This window comes from Tupaia chinensis, unplaced genomic scaffold (genome assembly GCF_000334495.1).
Source record: "Tupaia chinensis unplaced genomic scaffold, TupChi_1.0 Scaffold000094_1, whole genome shotgun sequence".
Classification (NCBI taxonomy): domain Eukaryota; kingdom Metazoa; phylum Chordata; class Mammalia; order Scandentia; family Tupaiidae; genus Tupaia; species Tupaia belangeri.
In genome coordinates, this window is record NW_006159556.1 from 4,824,390 (window position 1) to 4,843,152 (window position 18,763).

Sequence of the window (18,763 nt, forward strand, 5' to 3'; positions counted from 1 at the left end):
TGTTTCAACCAGGCATTGGTCACTTTCTATAGGATACTCAGGAGAAAATCTGTGCAACATATAGGCCCCACTGGGTAGACTCGTGTGTGGAAGAAGAACAGTTACTAAGTGGTGTGCTGAGGTCACTCTCTGAAAAGCAGATGGCTCACTAGGGCCTACAGAATGCCTTTGCTGCTCCTGTGGCCTTCTATGCCTCTGTCATCAGCAAAGATCCTGACCCTCTGGTTACAAGGAAAAATACCCATGCCCCCTCATGACACAGCCAAGCATAGTCATTGGGAAAGGGGGGCAGCCTTGGGCAGAGAAGTTTCTTTTAGTAGAGGGCCATTTCTGGGAAACATGCAACAGTGTTTGTCTGCAACTGGAGAAATGAGTGTCTCAGACCCTGAGAGGGGATCTGGGTGTCATACTACAGACTCCTTTACAAACAGAGAATGTGCCCGTTTTATTACCCATAAATATGTTTGGCTACTGCAATTTTACACTGCCTTGGCTGCTGCATAAGATAAGTTAGTAGAGTAGCCAAGCAGTGTGGCCTTTTCCTCACACATTTCGAATTACTCTTATCAAGCTGCTGACCTGTAAAGCCAGTGTCTTGCTGAATGGATTTTTTTTGGGGCAGTTGTTTAGGATTTACACCTCCATGCTCCTCCAGCTTAGTTTGATTCCAACCTGTTTTCATTTTCTGATTTCCCCTCTCTAACTTGGGTATCTACATTTCCAGACTGTTCCTTGGAAACGTGGACCTTGACTATCTCAGCTGATTGGCATTTTCCAGTCTCTTCTACTTGGTAGAATCTAGGCTAGCTGAAGTCAGTTTTCAAATTGGAAAAAGGGAGAACTTCCCATATACATGTTCATTAGAGAGGAAAATAATACAGAAAAGTATTATATAATCCTCTGGCATACTCAAAGCATTCCATCAAAAGCCCCTTATGTTGAGAGTAAACTATGATACAGCTAAATCTGCTGAACATATTTTAAGGTTATAGAAAGCTAAGAAATTAGGATAGAAATACATAAAATAAATAAAAAAAGAGTTTTTCTTAATCCAAATGTTAAAATGCTGGATAGAAATGCCATAACAAGTATTAGAGTACATATGTTGTAGGAAAAAAACTAAAATATTTTCATATTTACTATTAAAAAATTTTTTTTGAGAAGCTTTTGCTCTCCAGACAGACAGAGACAGAGAGACAGAAAGCGAGAAATCATCCCCCAGGGGGGATGGCCACGCCGCAATCCCTTCTCCTCCATTCTCCTCTCGGAATCTTGGGCACGCACGCACACGCGCCAGGCGTGAGGTTAAGCCACCGCGTCCGGGACTCGAACCACAGTCGACTACATGGGAGTCCAGCTACATAGCCATTATGCTAACTGCTGGTCCCTACTGTTAAAATTTTTTAAAATAAAATTTTGAACTTGTTTTTCTAACTCTAAATGTAAGTAGAGTTCAATATAAAGTGTATATGTATATATATATATATTTCCTTCTAAATACCAACCAGTTGATTATATAATTTATGTATGTAAAAGAAAAAATAAGGGAACCAGCAGTTAGCGTAATGGCTATGTCGCTGGACTCCCATGTAGTCGACCGCGGTTCGCGTCCCAGACCCGGTGGCTTAAAACTCACGCTGGGCATGTGTGCGTGCCCAAGATCCCTAGAGGAGAATGGAGGAGAAGGGATTGCGGCGTGACCATCCCCCCTGGCGGGTGATTTCTTGCTTTCTGTCTCTATGTCTCTCTCTGTCTGTCTGGCGAGCGCATGCGTCCTATAGCGAAAAACCTCTCAAAAAAAAAAAAGAAAATATTCCTACTTTTCTTCTTTTTAGAGAGGTTTTTGTGATAGGGCACATGCTCTTGTAGCAGACAGAGACAGAGAGACAGAAAGTGAGATATCACTCCTTAGGGGGAATGGCCATGCCACAATCCCTTCTCCTCCATTCTTCTCTCAGGATTTTGGGCACACACGCACACACACGCAGCATGAGTTTAAAACCATTGGGTCCGAGACTCAAACCATGGTTGACTACGTGAGAGTCTAGCATGTAACCATTACGCCATCTGCTGGTCCCCCTACTTCTCTTTTTATATGTTATTACCACATAGAACTTAAGGAAGAACTTCTTGTAACATTATTGCTCCCCTTTCCTACCTCTGTTCAATCTAATCAAATGTAAAGAGTTTTTATTATTTTTACAAAGAGATAAACCGGATTCATGATTCTTATATTCTTTTGAAATCACAGTACTTTTGTAAAGGCCTTATATTTTTCAGCATTACAGATTACTCAATTCATAGAATGTTGAGGTCAAAATTTAAGTTTGTCTTTTTTTTTCTTTTTCTTTTTTTTTTTTTTTTGCTGTGGATGAAGCATTTTGCACAAGTAATTTGTGTAAATGATGGCTAAATACAGGCTAGCTATCCAATGCTTTATTTTAACTTTATTTTTCTTTTGACATTTCAACTAATCATAAAATGTCACAGATGAAGTTAAACCAAACTAAGTTTATATAGCATAACATTTTATTTTGTCTTGGGCCATAATAAAAGGGTTACATGATTAATTTGCCACAGTCTTTTCAATTACTTCAAAACAATCATAGTGTATATTCCCTGAAATAATAGACATTATTTTTATAGGAAATATTTCCTTTAAATATCCATAGCTAGTAGGCTAAAAGAATAAGGAAATATTGACTTTATGAGAGTTTATGGCTTATTCTCCTTGAAGCATTGGATTGTGGTATGAATTTGCATGGGCAATATCCCAAATATACTTTAGTTTCTTCATTCTATGTAGAATTGACTTTAATGAAACAAAATAAAAACCTTTATGTTTCTAAGTGAAATGAGTGTTTGCACTCGTGATTCAAGTTTGTAGTAATGTGTTTTGCTTTAGAATTTAAAAGGATTAGGTTGTACTAATTATGCCTGTGGAAAAGAGCTGATCAGAGAAATCTGTCCCCAAAACCATGAGGTGAAAGAAACCATGGAGTCAGTGAGAGCAGCTCTAGGTTTCCACGTGTGCTTGTGAAGTGTTTTGGTGGGAAGGGGCAAGTGGATGGTTTAGAGAGATGTGTGGATAAAAAGAGAGGTAAATCTTGCACCTGGGGCTTTTGTGGGATGACGAATTCTTCCTTGCAAAAAAGAGTTGGCTTGACAGCATGGATAAAGCTGCTTCCATTTCCAGCCTCCTTTTCACTTAGTCGAGTTCATGGTTAATTATTTTTACAAATCATTTCCCTCTTGCCCTCTTCACTCCAATTCAGTTGTTAAGTGACTGGAAGATAGAGTGACCTCTGAATTTATTCTTCTCATTATACTGTTAGATTTTTCCACATCACTTAAGGAATGGATTTGTTCATGTCAGTTCAACACTTTTCCAGGATTTGAGCTGACATTTCACCTAATTAATAGCCACTATTGGCCTAGTTATTCTGCAGATAAATAATTAAGGCATTGATGCTACTGGTTCACTGGAATGAAGACTTCATTTTGCCTTTTAAATTAATTGCTCAAAGGTTTATTTCTTTTTCTTGCTTAATGCTTATTACTATGCCTATCTGTGGTATAATAAACATATCTTTTTAAAGTTCATTCTTAGAAAATTTAAAAAGTTTCTCTAACAGAAAATTTAGAATATTTAGAATTTAAAACATAGTATGATATATACATGTACCATATTTTAATCTGGGAATTCTTTAAAGGCATTAATCTTGGCTTTTTATCTTTGAGTTGTTCATTTTTGTCTATGAATCCCTAGTCTAACTCAGGGATTCTGATAAATATTTATAGGATGAATATATATTCTTCACTGAGTCAATGTGATGGGAATTTAAATGAATTTTCTTTTGAAAATGAGGTTAATATTAAACATGGTTATACATATTATAAATAATTCTGAATAAAAATAAAAATGGTTTTGTGGACAATACTCCATAGGTATTTTCAGTCTTCAGAGTATGTGGCTTGTTTATCTTCTGCTATGTAAAATGCTATTTACTAATTTATCAAATTGAATATATAAAAGCACTTATAGCATTTACTAAATACAAGGCATGCCTTACAAATATCATCTTATTAATTGGGAATTAACTAAGGAAAAATACCTTCTTTTCTTTGCAGTAACTATTTAGAAAAAGAGATTATGTATAATTCTAACACATATACATACAAACCTAGAAATGATGACAGGCGTGCAGAGTACAAGAATATTACATGCTATGTATTCTATGTGTAGGCTGATGTCTGTAGTGATGGTTTACAGGGTTCTTGTAGTAACTGAACACTAAATTCTTCACCCCTAAAAGGGATGTCTATATTGAAAAATGTTGAAGAAAAAGATGTTGTGGTAGGCAGTTAGCTAAAAATGAGAAGACAGTCCTAAGAAAATGACAGAAGGACATCTATTACATCAGTCACAACTTATCAGGAGTTACAACCAGTCCTTCCATGAAAATGGCTTCTTTCCACCCAGCTTCTGGCACTAGGAAGGTGAGGCAGATTTCATTTTTTTTCTTTAATACTTGAGAAAAGCACACAGGGAAAGTTGTTAACTTCCCTCTTATCATTCTTCATAAATACAAAAGGACCCAACAAGACATCTTGGTCAACATCCTGATTTTCATTAGGATAATAAACTGATTGGGGAGTTCATCTAAATAAGGATGCTCAAACCTTCTAAGTCTACGCTGAGCATGTGGGATTAGGTAATTGAATTCCCCACCTATGAGAGATGCACAGGAGCAGAAAAAAGCTCTCAAATTCAAATGAAGAAGCCAGATACTATGACAGACCTTCCCTGTTAAATATTCATTATCACCTTTAGTAATAAAAATCACACCTAACCCCATGCCTAGCGTAGTTTTCCTTCTTTGGCAAGTGTCTACCTGCATGCCTTTCAGGCATAGAGAGATAGTTTTCTATTAAAAAATCCTCTCTTTCCTGTTAAGACTTCCCTTTTCTTACTTTACAATCTTAATTTTAGATTATCTTTAGGTCCAGATCTCTAATCTTAGATTATTAATCACTACACCACCTACTGACCCCAATCTACTGATAGCAAGTACATTCTAATCTTAGATTAGAGATCTGGACCTAAAGAATCAAAGATTTTATGCAATGCAACTCAACACTCTCCCATCCTATAACAATATGATAGGTAAAGAATAATAGTTTAGAAATTTCACCTGGGCAAATGGCTTTTCTGACTGCTAGAACTGTGATATCTATGGAAACAATTCAAGAAATATCTTATTAATTTAAAAAATATAAAGATACTGCAAAAATATTTTATTATTATTATTTTTATTTTAGGTTTTTTTCTATAGGGTACATGTGCTCTCCAGAGATAGAGGGAGAGAGAGAGGGAAAGTGAGAAAGCAGCTCAAGAGGGGATAGCCACACCACAATCCCTTCTCCTCCATTCTTCTCTCAAGATTTTGGGCATGTATGCTCACACACCTGGCATGTTTAAGCCCATCAGTCTGGTATTTAAACAGTGTGGTTGGCCTTGTGAAATCCAGCTGCCTTGACCACCATGTCCCCTGCTAAAATATCTTCTTTCTTTAATAGAATTCTGTATAGGACATTTTAGAAAAATAAGTAAAATACTTGTGTTTAGGTCAAGCTAAATATATGAATTTTTAGGAAAGATTAGGGAGGAAAGAATTTCTAAGAGATCATTTATAACATATTTAACACTTTTACTGGTCAAATTTCTATGAGAAATTTATTCTGAATGTAATAAATAGCTTTGAAAACATATGGATCTGAGTTCTTATTACCTTACCAATGAGACCTTTGGGTTTTGAAGACTTCTTATTTATTTACATTTGGATCTCTGGTTTCTCATCTGTGAAGAGCAGTTGCTAGATGTTTACTATGTTTTCTTTTAGTTCTAAAGATCTGAATCTGCTATTTTTTCATAGGCTGTAATATTTTTTCTTATTAAGATATGCATTCTTCATTGTGAAATTGGAACATACTAAAAAGCACAGAGTGGTAAATATATGTATATTTCTAGCTATATTAACTAAACTATATTCATATCTATTTTGTTATTAAAAATTGGGGATATATTGTAATACTCTCTAATACCTCTCTTTCCACTTGATAAAATATCTTAACATTTTTCTGTATTGTAATTTATAAATGGCTAACTGGAATTTTTTTACAATAATTATTTTATTAATATCTTTTAATTAAATATTTAGTTTCCTATTATATTATCATGAATAATGCTCTGATAAACATTCTTGTAAATTAATATTTTTACAGATATTTGATTATTTTTTAAAAACTTTTACATTTTAATATTGTTATACATCTTTACAAAAAGAAAAAGAGATTTCTATCCTCTGTTCCCTCCCCCCATCTTTTTCCATTGTCTTGATTCTGAACAAATTCTCAATTAAAGAATTTTCTTTTTAGTTAGCAATAATGGGATTTGATCTGCTAATGAGATATAGGTAGGAAGATTTACTTGTAATTACCTTGTTAACTTGTGATTTCTTCAGCTTTAGCTCTATTCTAACAAATGCATAAAGATAAACACTAGAAATTTGCATCAATATATTAATGTTATCCTTCGCATTGAGAGCAAAAGAGAGCTAGTAGTTGTTATAGGTATTATTATTTCAGTGGGAAGGCAATGAAGATAAACAACTGATAATATCTGCAAAGCTTGGATAACTAGTATAAACCATGACAAGGGTGATTAATAGTATATATAAACACTCTTCAAGTTTGTATATGTGATCTAAGCTCTCACCTAGGGATTTCCTTGTATTTTCTAAAAGAGCGATTTGTAAGTTGACAATTACAAGGTTTTTTTCTTTTGTTTCTCCTATAGTTCTTCTCATTCATTATTTTTAAAATTAATGAATTAAAATTGTTTATACATTTAATTACTATACATCATTTAGACTGTGTAAAGAGACTTCACCCAGCATGATATACACCTCAGTCCAGCCCAGTTAATAATACTATACACATCATCATCAAGAAATAATAAACCATATCTGTGTCCCACAAATGTTTTACCTCTCTATTCCCACCCCCCAATTTCCTTTCCTATGGTCTTCCCTTCCCACACTTTCCAGTTATTTGATTATTTCTTTAGTATAGGTTCTTAGATATGAAATTACTATTTAAATCTAAAATGCATTTTTTTCAATTGTCACAAAATACACATAACATAAAACCTATCATCTTAATAATTTTAAAGTGTAAAATTCACTGATTTTTAAAAAGATTTATTTACTTAATTTTGTTGTAATTTATTTTATTTTCTTAAAATTTGACCAGAAAAAGACAAAGAGAGACAGAGAGAAAGAGAAAGTGAGAAAGCAAGTCACCAGGTCTGGGATTCAAATTGTGGTGGGCCATGTGGGTGTCTAGTGTCTTAACTGACTCACCACCTGCTAGCCCAAATTCACTGACATTAGGTGTTTTCATAATGTGCACCTATCACCACTACTCATCTCCAGAACTCTTTTCATCTTGCAAAATGGAAATTCTGAACCTATTAGACAATAAATTCTCATTTCCCTTTTCCCACCAGACCCTGCAAACTACCCCTTTTTTTCCTAACACTATGATTTTTAGTATCCTACATAACTTATATAAATGGAATTAGACAGTATTTGTCTTTTTCTGACTTTTTAAAAAATAACTTAGCATAATGTCCTCAAGGTTTATTCATGTTGTAGTGTGTGTCTGAATTTTGTCACTTTTTAAAGCCAAGTAATTTTCCATTTTGTGTATATGCCACATTTTGTTAATCTATTCATCCATGATGGATATACTTGGTTACTTCCATGCTTTAGCTATTGTGAACAGTGCTGCTATGAACATAGATATATGAATGTCTCTTTGAGACTCTGCCGTCAGTTCTTTTGGGTATATACTCAAAAGTGAAATTGTGGGATCATATATTAATTCCATTTTCAATTTTTAGAGGAGTTGCTATACCATTTTCTGTAGTGATTATAGCATTTTAGATTCCCACCAGTATTGTACAAATACTTTAATTTCTCTATATCCTTACCAACACTTTTTATTTTCTTTTTATTTATTTATTTATTCATGTATGCATGTATTTTATGTTTTCTGATAGTAACTCTCCTGATGTGTGTGAGGTAGTGTGTAGATCTAGTTTCTTTTCAAATGTTAGGTGTTGTTAGTTTCCATACATTTTGGATATTAATCTTTACAGATATATTATTTGCAAGTAGTTTCTCCCATTCTCTAGGCTGCCTTTTCACTCTGTTGATAGTATCCAGTGATGCACAAAAGTTTTTAATTTTTACTGAATTCTTTCTTTCTTTATATGTGTTTGAGTTACAGTACAATGTCCTTTCATTTCAAGCTGCAGAACTCTGGTTAGCATTTCTTGCAGAGCAGGTAATAAACTGGGAATATCCTACTTTCTCCCTCACTTTTGAAGAGCAGTATTGCTGGATATAGGATTATTGGTTGATGGTTTGAGGTTTTTTTGTTTTTTGTTTTTTGTTTTTCTTTCTTTTAGCACTTTGTATATATCAGCTCACTGACTTCTGGCCTCTCAAGTTTTAAGTTAGAAATCTGCTGATAATCTTATCGAAGATCTCCTAATGTGATGAGTCATTTCTAATTGCTGCTTTCAAGACTCTCTCTGTCTTCGGCTTTTACCAGCTTGATTTTTGTGGATCTCTGATGCATCCTATTTGGAGTTTGTGGAGTGTCTCAGAAATTTATATTCATACCTTTCACCAAACTTAGGTAGTTATTGGCCATTGTTTCTTCAAATAATCTTTCTGTCCTTTTATCTTTCTCTCTTCTTCTTCTGGAATTCCATAATGTATATGTTGGTTTACCTGAAAGTATTTCACAGGTTCTGTTTACCTGTCAAAATCTTAAATAATTTGTTTCTCAGACTTTATAATTTCGATTGTCCTGACTTTGTTGATTTTCTATGTGTGCTCTATGTACTTTGAATCTGTGTGGTAATTTTTTGTTTCTGTTTTGATTTGTTATTGGGCAAGTGTGCTTGCCAGAGAAAGACAGAGAAGGAAAGTGAGAAGTCACCCCCCTCGCCCCCTGCAATGATCTCTTCTTTTCCATTCTTCCATCTCCTCTTGGGATTTTGGGTATTCATACACCTGTGCCTCGAATGTTTTTCAAGCTACCGCCGCCTTAACCTCTGTACCACTTGCTGGTCCTAAAATTTTCATTTTACTTATTGTACTTTTCAGTTCTAGAAATTTTTTTTTTTTTAGGATTTCTTTTTATTCACATTTCTATTTTGTTTGTACGTTGTTTTCTTGACTTTCTTCCATATCTTCCTCTAGTTCTTTGAATATCTTTAAGATAGTTGTTTTAAAGTCATTACCTAATAATTCTGTCATTTGGCCCTTCTCAAAATAGTTTATACTTTTTGTTTGCCTTTCCTTTCTTTCTTTGAATGGGCCATGTTTTTTTGATTCTTTGTATGATTTGTGACTTTTGTTTAAAAGTGGATATTTGAATCTAATAATGTGGTAACTCTGGAAATCAGATTTTCCTCCTTCCTCATGCTTTGCTGTTTTGTCTTAAACTCTGTGCCACTTGTCTTTAAGAAAAAACTTTCAGTCTTGGGACCAGCAGTTAGCGTAATGGCTATGTCGCTGGACTCCCATGTTGTCGACTGTGGTTTGCATCCTGGACCCGGCGACTTTAACTCATGCCGGGTGCGTGTGCGTGAGTGCCCAAGATCCCGAGGGGAGGATGGAGGAGAAGGGATTGCGGCATGGCCATTCCCCCTCTGGGGGGTGATTTCTTGCTTTCTATCTCTCTGTCTCTCTCTGTCTTTCTGGCGAGCACACATGCCCTATAGCAAAAAGAAAAAAAGAAAAAACTTTTAATCTTTTGTAAACCATAGGGAAGATCTTTTGGGGCCTAGAAGAGACAGTGTTGTTGTTGTTTTTTTTTTCTAATTAGCAACAACTTTGTATTCGTATGCCATATATTTGCTTGCAGGCTCTTAGGAGAACCATTTATAAATCTTATGTAATATATAAAAATTATTCTTAGGCAGTAACTTTGCTGTTTAATAGTTCAACTTGAAAACTACTGGAAATTAAAATCTTTAAAATAATGTATAATTTATTTGTTTTTTCCTTGCACATATTGCATTTCAAACCATAGGAGTCTGGAACTGCACAGTAACTTTTTTGTATTTGTCAAGGTTCTTAAACTGCCTATAGTTTATTTGGCACATACATACAAAAGAATTTAACTACTGATCTAAGTTACTAAAACACATCACAGTTACATTCTTTTATAGCAACTGCTGTGTACCAGTTCAACCTAATAAATCCTTAAGTGTATCTCATTCATGTACTTGGTCTATTGCTTTGTTCTGAATAACCATTACCTCATACAGGCACATAATAAAGAAAAATTCTGTGTAGTTCATAGCAAGGAATCCACACATTGGGCTTTTCCTGGAAGAACAGCCAGTAATTGTAAGCTCAAAACTCCCCAAATAACCATCTCCTTCCTTTTCAAGCTACTTACAGGTCTGATATTGCACTAAGGTGTTGTCATCAATTCTACTTTAGGGTAACATGAAGATAATGCCCTGACTATTTCAGTTGTTTCTGTGCAGTGGTGCCAAATGCTCTGTGCTGTGCTGTCAGTGCATAAAATTAGCAAACAAGTGTTCTGTAATTCACTAGTATCATCGTACTAAACATCCTTTTCTCTTTTATTTCCCTTCATGGAACAAAAAGTTTCTTGAGTGACTTAGTGACTTACTTAGGAACAGTGCTACATTTGGAGTCTTTGTAATGCAAACCAGGAAATGTCAGAATGCTTGCTTTTCACGGCAAGATTATTCATTCATTAAAAATTAAAACACGTTTTTTATTTTATGTGGTGGTTTGGAAGTTATTTCCCACGTGCCTACTTCAGCAGTACAGAACGAAAACAGCTCTGTTGGGTAACATTCCTGAGATCATCATACTTGGACTCTCACATTTTCACTGCTGCAAACTCTTTACTCCAAATTTGTTAGCATGAAATTTATTGAACACTCACGAGTCTCAGTGTGAGGAGATAATGAAAATACTTGGATTGGTGATTTTTATTTGGTTCTCCTTTCATTCAATAAAGAGTTACTTGACGTTAGCTATATACTGAGAATATTGCTAGGTCCTAGGGTTGTGAACATGAATAAAACATAGTCCTTTTCCTTAAGAAGGTCATAACATAGTACAGAATAAATATAAAAGAAAATAGACAAGATTATATGATATTCATAAAAGAAATACCAACAAAGTGCTGTGAGAAGACTGAGGGAAAGATCAAAGAATGACTAGGAGAAGATTCTCTCATTCATGCTACAAGCCAATGGAACAATAGAAAAATGCATGTAAAGTCTTGGAAATGAGTCTTTTGAAAATAAAAATAAAATAAAAATACCATTTACAATAACATAAAACCCATAAATGCTTAAGAACAAACTTTTTTGGGGGGGAGGATTTTGCTATAAGGCACGTGCGCTCACCAGAAAGAGAGAGACAGAGAGACAGAAAGTGAGAAATCACCCCCAGGGGGGATGGCCACACCGCAATCCCTTCTCCTCCATTCTCCTGTTGGGATCTTGGAATCGCACGCATACATGCCCGGCGTGAGTTTTAAGCCACCAGGTCCGGGACGCGAACTGCGGTAGACTACATGGGAGTCCAGCGATATAGCCATTATGCTAACTGCTGGTCCCAAGAACAAACTTTTAAAATATACATAAAGACTATACAAAGAAAATAATTTCTTAATATCTTTAAAATATAATTTCTTACTTAAAGAAAAAATACCAGTGTATTATGGCATTTATAACATATGTATATGTAAAATAGATTAAATCAGTTACTGAAAGGCTTGGAGAGGATAGGAAAATGATATTTGAAGCTAGATTTTATAAATTAAATATGCAGATTGTAAATCTGAGAACAACTACTAAGAAGAGAAAAAAGAAGTTAAGTCATAAGCTATTAGGTAAAATAAAATAGAAAACAAAAATATACTCAGTTCTTTCAAAAAAGGTTGAGAATGAGGAAAATGGGATAGAGAACATATGGAAGAAGTACAAAACAAATAGTACTATGGTAAAATTAAATTCTACAGCATGCACAATTACTTTAAATGTATATGGACTAAAGACCTCTGTTAAAAATCAGAGATAATGAGCATCTCACCACTTCTATTCAACATTGCACTGGAAAGTCCACTCAAGGAAATTAGCTGAGAAAAAAATAGATTGGAAAGGAAAAAACAAAACTGTCCGTTCTTGCAGGCTTTTCTATGTATACATAATGTACTAAATACAAAACATTTATTAGCTCTAATAAGTAAATATTGCAGTGTTGTAGAATACAAGGTAATTTACCAAAATTTATTTTTAGCAATAAGCTTTTGAGAAATAGAAATGAAAAATATACCATTTTTAGTACTGTCAAAAGCCTAAGTGCTTAAGTTTAAAGAGAAGTATGTAAGGTCTGTACAGTGTAGACAACAAAACATTTCTGAGAGAAATTAATGATAAGAAAAGTAGATAGACAAATATACTATGATTATGAATAAAAACACTCAATATTGTTATGATGTCTATTCTTCCCCATGTGATCTATATAGCACCAATGCAATCCCAATCAAAATTGAGGCTTTTTTTTTTTTTAAGTGTCAAACTGATGTTAAAATTCGTGTGAAAGTGCAAAGACCTAAAATAACCATTCGAAATAAAACACATTTGGAGGACTTACGTAATTTTAAGACTTATCATAAGGCTAAAGTAATCAGGGTAGTATAGTATTGGGGTAAAGATAGACAACAGAGCAATAAAATTGAATAGCATCTAGAAAGACACACACATTTATGTAGTTAATTAATTGTTTGACCAAAGCAGCACAGCAACTCAGTATGGAAAAAGTTGTTTCACCAACGATGCTTGGACACTGGATATCTATGAGGGAAAAAATGACCTTTACCACATACCTCGCATCATTAAAATTAATTGGCAATGGCTGATAGATCTAAAACTGAAATCAACAACATAATGCTTCAAAAAGAAAATGTGGAAGAATATCCCCATGAACCTGGAGGTAGGCAAAGATCCTTTGACAAAACAAAGAAAGAACTAATTGTGAGAAGAAAATAAATGGCAAAATTTATTTCATAAAAATGTAAAAATGCTAATTTAAAGACAATAAGCCGAACATGAAAGTCACAGATTAAATGAAACTATCCAAAATACATGTGTCTGAGAGAAGATTTTTTTTTTCTGGAATATATAAAGTATTCTGCAATGAAAAGGTAACCTCTTCCTGCCACCCAGGGTCCATCATCCAATAGGCAAAAGACTTGAAAAGACACTTCAACAAGGAAGATAATAAATAACAAGTAAATGCACAAAAAATTATCAACATCATTAATCATCAGGAAAATAAAAAAATAAAGCCACAACCAAATATTGTTAGATATACATACTAATGATTAAAGTGAAGAAAACTGATTATGTCAAATGTTGACAGGGATGCAAAACAAATGAATTTTTATACATTTCTGCAGGGGGCAGCTTTTCATAAATTAAACATTCTCCTCTTCTGTGATTCAATGATTTCTTCTCTAGATATTTTCCCAAGAGAAATGAAAATATACTTATGCAAGAAGGCCTGTAAATAAGTGATCATAACAGCGTTATTAGTAATATATAAAAAAAGAAACACCTCACCTGTCCAATAGTAGAATAGATAAACTTGATGTATTTTATTCATCAATAAAAGTGATAATCACTGACACGTAGACCAGCATGAATGGGCGCTGAGCATATGTTGGAATTTTCTAAATGACTGTATGCTTGAGCATTCAGTAAATGAATCCTTAATGGCCTATTATGTGATTCAAGTCCTGGACTTGGTGGCTTGAAAAATAAGCTGGACATATATGCATGCTTGTCCAGAAACCTGAAGGAGGGAGAGACAGGAAAAGGGATTTAGATGTGCCAGCCCCCATGGGGGGGAGTGCTTTTTAACTCCCTCCACTCCCATCTCTCCAGCAAGTGCATGCACACTCTAACAAGTTAAAAAAAGAAATTGATCCTAGCACTGAAAGTGCTGTATAATAGGATGTATTTTACTTTAATCTACAGGTACATTCAGTTTCTTCTATCTGATCTTTATGATTGTGGCAACATTGATCATTATAGAAGGTGCTTTTTTTTAACTTATTCTATTATTTAATATTTACAATTTGTAAAAAGTACCTAGTTTTGTAAAAAATCTAGATAAGAGTGATGCTAAATATATGTTATGGTGCCACCTTGTACATAATTAAAAATATGTTAAAATTCATTAAATAATAAAAAATTATAATTTGGAAATTCATGTCCCATTTTTTCCCACATAGGTATTTATGAGCCTCCATTTCTTATACTACTGCAGTGAACCAACTTTGGATGTGAAAATTGCCTTTTGTCAGGTGTGTGTTCCTTACAGGTAAAAAACAAGGTACAGTATATTCCCTTGTATTTTCATTTTACCATTCCATCTTCCATATGTTCCACAGCAAAGTTAGTATTTACATAATATTAAAAGTAGCTTAGGAAATAGAAGTAGATACTTTTTTCTTTCCCAGTTTTTTGAAATTAGAATAGAAATGAAGAAGTTTTTTAATAAAACAATAGCAAAGTATTTCATCACTATGTAAGTGATTTCTTATAAGATTTTACTTGTGGGTAAAATTTTTAATATTCCTTTTCTCAAATATTTGAAATCATTAAAATAATTGAAGTCTGTATTATTATTATTGCTCATTCATAAGGATTGATAAACTCCAAATAGAGTATTTCCTCTACTTACCTGTAAGATTGTATTCGATTTGTTTCCTAATGCCTGCTTTTTAACCAACGATTAGTAAAAAGGCTAACAACATCAAAGACAAGTACACGCATATTAACCCACAAGAAATAAAAAGGTGGTAACAATGGCTGGTAATGGGCATGGACCACATAAAAATCTACTCCCTTGTGATTTCACAAACTATTAAGAGACTCTACATGCTATGTTTAGAATAGTCCTTACTTAAACTTGTTGTCATGATATAATTGATAATGCTCCCCTTTAGTCTCAAGAATTGGTATAGTTTGGACAATAGCTTGTATGCTAACTGTATTCATATGCCAGGTAGAAAGCTTTGCTTCAGTTTTTCTGCAGTGATTATCATTGTACCTTCTTACTAAGCTATACTGTAAGCAGAGAATAATGCACATCCATTGAAATTAGGCTTAAGAAACAACTCTTCTGCTTCTATTATTTCAATGCAGTAATTTCTGATTCTAGAATAAATATGGTTTTATTATAGAAAACATACAAAAATATAAAGGGAAACAAAATACTTTTTTGTATTTACTTGGCATTTATCTATTCTCCTGAACCTACTTAAATTTTCTATGGGAAAGCAAAAAGTGCTATGCTACTATAAATAATATTTTTTTTCTTTAGAGATATTTTGCCTTAGGGCAAATGCACTCGCCAAAGAGAGAGAGAGACAGAGGCAGTGAGAGGGGAAAATGAGAAATCACCTTTCAGAGAGGGATGGCCATGCTGAAATCCTTTCTCCTCCATTCTCCTTCTGGGAGCTTGGGTATGCATACACTAGCACTTGGCATGATTTTCAAGCCACCAGGTTCAGGAGTAGAACTGTAGTTGCACATGTGGGAGTCCAGCGATGTAATCGTTATGCCATCTGCTGGCCCCTTTTTAAAAATAAGATTTATTCATCTGTCTCATCTCCCTAATTGCTAAGTTTGTAGTACCAGAAGCCTCAGGATTTTAGACAACTTTTCTTTCTAATAAGACCCTGGATCTAGACAACCTTAGAAATTCCAGACCTAGGGGCCAGCTAGTGGTGTGGTGATTTAGGTACTGGACTCCAACGTGGTAGATTGCTATTCAAGTCTGAACCTGGTGATTTGAAAATCACACTAAGTGTGTGTGTGTGTGTGTGTGTGTGTGTGTGTGTGTGTGTGTGCAATATCTCAGGAGGAAAATGGAGAAGGGATTGTGGTGTGGCCATCCCCCTGGGGAGTAATTTCTTAGTTTCCTTCTAACTCTCACTATCTCTGTCTCTCTCTGGCGAGTTGCATGTGCCCTAAGGCAAAAGCCTCCAAAAAAATTGAATATAGTTATTGTATACAACATGTATTTTGATGTATGTATACCTCATAGGATGACTCAATTGAGCTATAACATATATATTACCTAAACTTTTTTATAAGAATACTTCAAATCTTGTTTGAATTACTTGAAGAATATGAAATTTACTGAAATATTTAGCCATTCTTATTCATTTATTTTGTTTTGTCTTGCTTTGCTTTAAAACTCAACCAAGTACTTTTGTAGACAAAGGTTTTCTTGTTATATTCTGGGGAGAAACTTTTCTTTGTAATGTAAAACAGCAAAAGAATAATCTGTGCTTTTCATTATTACGAATTTTTTACAAAAATATGGATCTATAGGGAATTTAAAGTACAAAATTCTTTCTTTTTTTGGAGAGGTTTTTGCTATAGGGTACGTGTGCTTGCCAGACAGACAGAGACAGAGAGACAGAAAGCGAGAAATCACCCCCCAGGGGGGAAGGCCACGCTGCAATCCCTTCTCCTTCATTCTCCCCTCGAGATCTTGGGCACGCACACACACGCGCCCGGCATGAATTTTAAGCCACTGGGTCTGGGACTTGAACTGCGGTTGACTACATGGGAGTCTAGTGACATAGCCATTACTGCTGGTCCCATTGAAGCACAAAATTCTTGATCCACCTGAGAAATGAGTAAGCTATCTTAGCCTTCTTTTCTCAATTGAACAGAAAAGTACAGAGCTATTATATTTCACTACATTAATTTGAAAAAATGCTTTGTGAAAAGCATTATTTTTTGAACTCTGCTGCACTGAACAGATGAGTCAGAGTTTTAACCAAGGAATTTATTCATAGAGAGACAATGTGTGTGAAAACCCCATACACACTTGCTCTGTATCCAGTGTTAACACTTCCTGTGTCATTGCCATTAGGTTTACAGGTTTGGGGTTTTCTGATTCAGTGGTATTGCCTTCAGGACAGAAAACAGTGTCTCCTCCGCCTTGACTCCCAAGCCCAGAAATTTATCTTAATCTAGTAAATGTTCAATAAGTGCTTTTTGAATAAAAGTAGAAATAACTTCTTGGCAGAAAAACATCATTTCCCAAATAGAAATTTGTTTGCTTGAGTTTCAAGATCAAATCAATTTCTCAACATCCTCACATCTTACAAGTATGGATTAATAGATTTAATTACATTTTGGTAATTTTGCTAATCACAAGTCAGTGTTAACTTCATATTTATCTAACAGTTATTAATGTATTGTCTTCTCTAAATGTTTACTGATGCTTGAGTTAGTCATGAATAATTTTAAATGATTTCCCAACTTTAGAAAGTTCAAGACACAGAGAATTCAAATTAATTAATCAATAAATAATCACATTAGCATTAGAAGTAAAAGGTACTGGGACCAGCAGTTAGCATAATGACTATGTTGCTGGGCTCCCACATGGTTGACTGCGGTTCGCATCCCGGACCCGGTGGCTTAAAACTCACGCCGGGCACATGTGCTTGTGTACCCAAGATCCCCAGAGGAGAGTGGAGGAGAAGGGATTGCGGCATGGCCATCCCTCCTGGGGGGTGATTTCTCTCTTTCTGTCTCTCTGTCTCTGTCTGTCTGGCGAGCGCACACACCCTGTGGCAAAAACCTCTCCCAAAATGAAAGAAGTAAAAGGTACTGAGTGAAGGTTGGTCTTCCTTTGGCCCTGGCACAGAAACACTTTATTTATATTTTTTTATGTCAAGGAGATATCCACCTGCTTTTTCACAGACTGATTATCGATTTCACCATTCATTGATATAATGTATTTTTACTGAGTGTCTATATTGTGTCCTTATAGCTTGTAGAAACTACAGCTACAGAATAAATAATACAGCTACTCCCCTGCTTAGTCTAATGCACAGTAGAGAGTAGTTAGGCTTACAAAGAAAAACCTACACTTCTCTGAGTTTGAGATCTCAAAGATAAGCAATCATGAATCAGAAAACAAACACACAACCCCATTACCTATTTTTTAAATTCATTAATTAATTTCTTGAGCAAAAGAAGAGAGGTATCCTTGAATCCTTGGCCACACTGTGATCCTTTCCCAGCCTTCTAATCACCCACCATCACTGGCATCCTTGCATAACCTACCTGGGAACCGAACCTGGGGTCTCCCTCATGGCTCACACAGCACACTGCACAGCGTGTGCCACTGTGATTGGGACCCCTGATACTTACTGAATGCTTACTGTGTGTGAAAAATATTTGGTTAAAGGGTACAATGTTTCAGTAAGACAAGTTATAAATGATATGCATTTGTGGTGATGGCTATGTTAGACTGATTCAGTCACTACGTCACATACATATGTTATAGTACCAGTTTGTGCCCTATAAATATATACAATAATAATTTGTCAATATCCAATAAAAATAACAGAAACTTTTATTAATGTTTAATCTTCATGACATGATTTATTATCAGAAGGCAGGGTACAGTTATGTTTATTCTGGAGTCAGATCTCTTATCTATTATACTAATCCCTTTAGGAACTTCCCTTTTTCCTTTTAATTTTTATTTATTTACATATTTACCTATTTTGTGTGTGAGGGAGAGACAAACAG

General features: G+C 34.7%; 1 protein-coding gene across 1 annotated transcript in view; it reads left to right on the forward strand.

Moving 5' to 3' along the window:
* The window catches only part of MAPK10 (mitogen-activated protein kinase 10), a 302,050-nt gene that overhangs the window by 135,987 nt on the left and 147,300 nt on the right, over window positions 1–18,763 (forward strand). Inside the window, exon 3 of the mRNA XM_006143294.2 lies at window positions 14,431–14,502. Within this exon, the coding sequence (XP_006143356.1) occupies window positions 14,437–14,502 (66 nt within the window). The 5' untranslated portion in view covers window positions 14,431–14,436. The remainder of the gene's footprint in view (window positions 1–14,430; window positions 14,503–18,763) is intronic.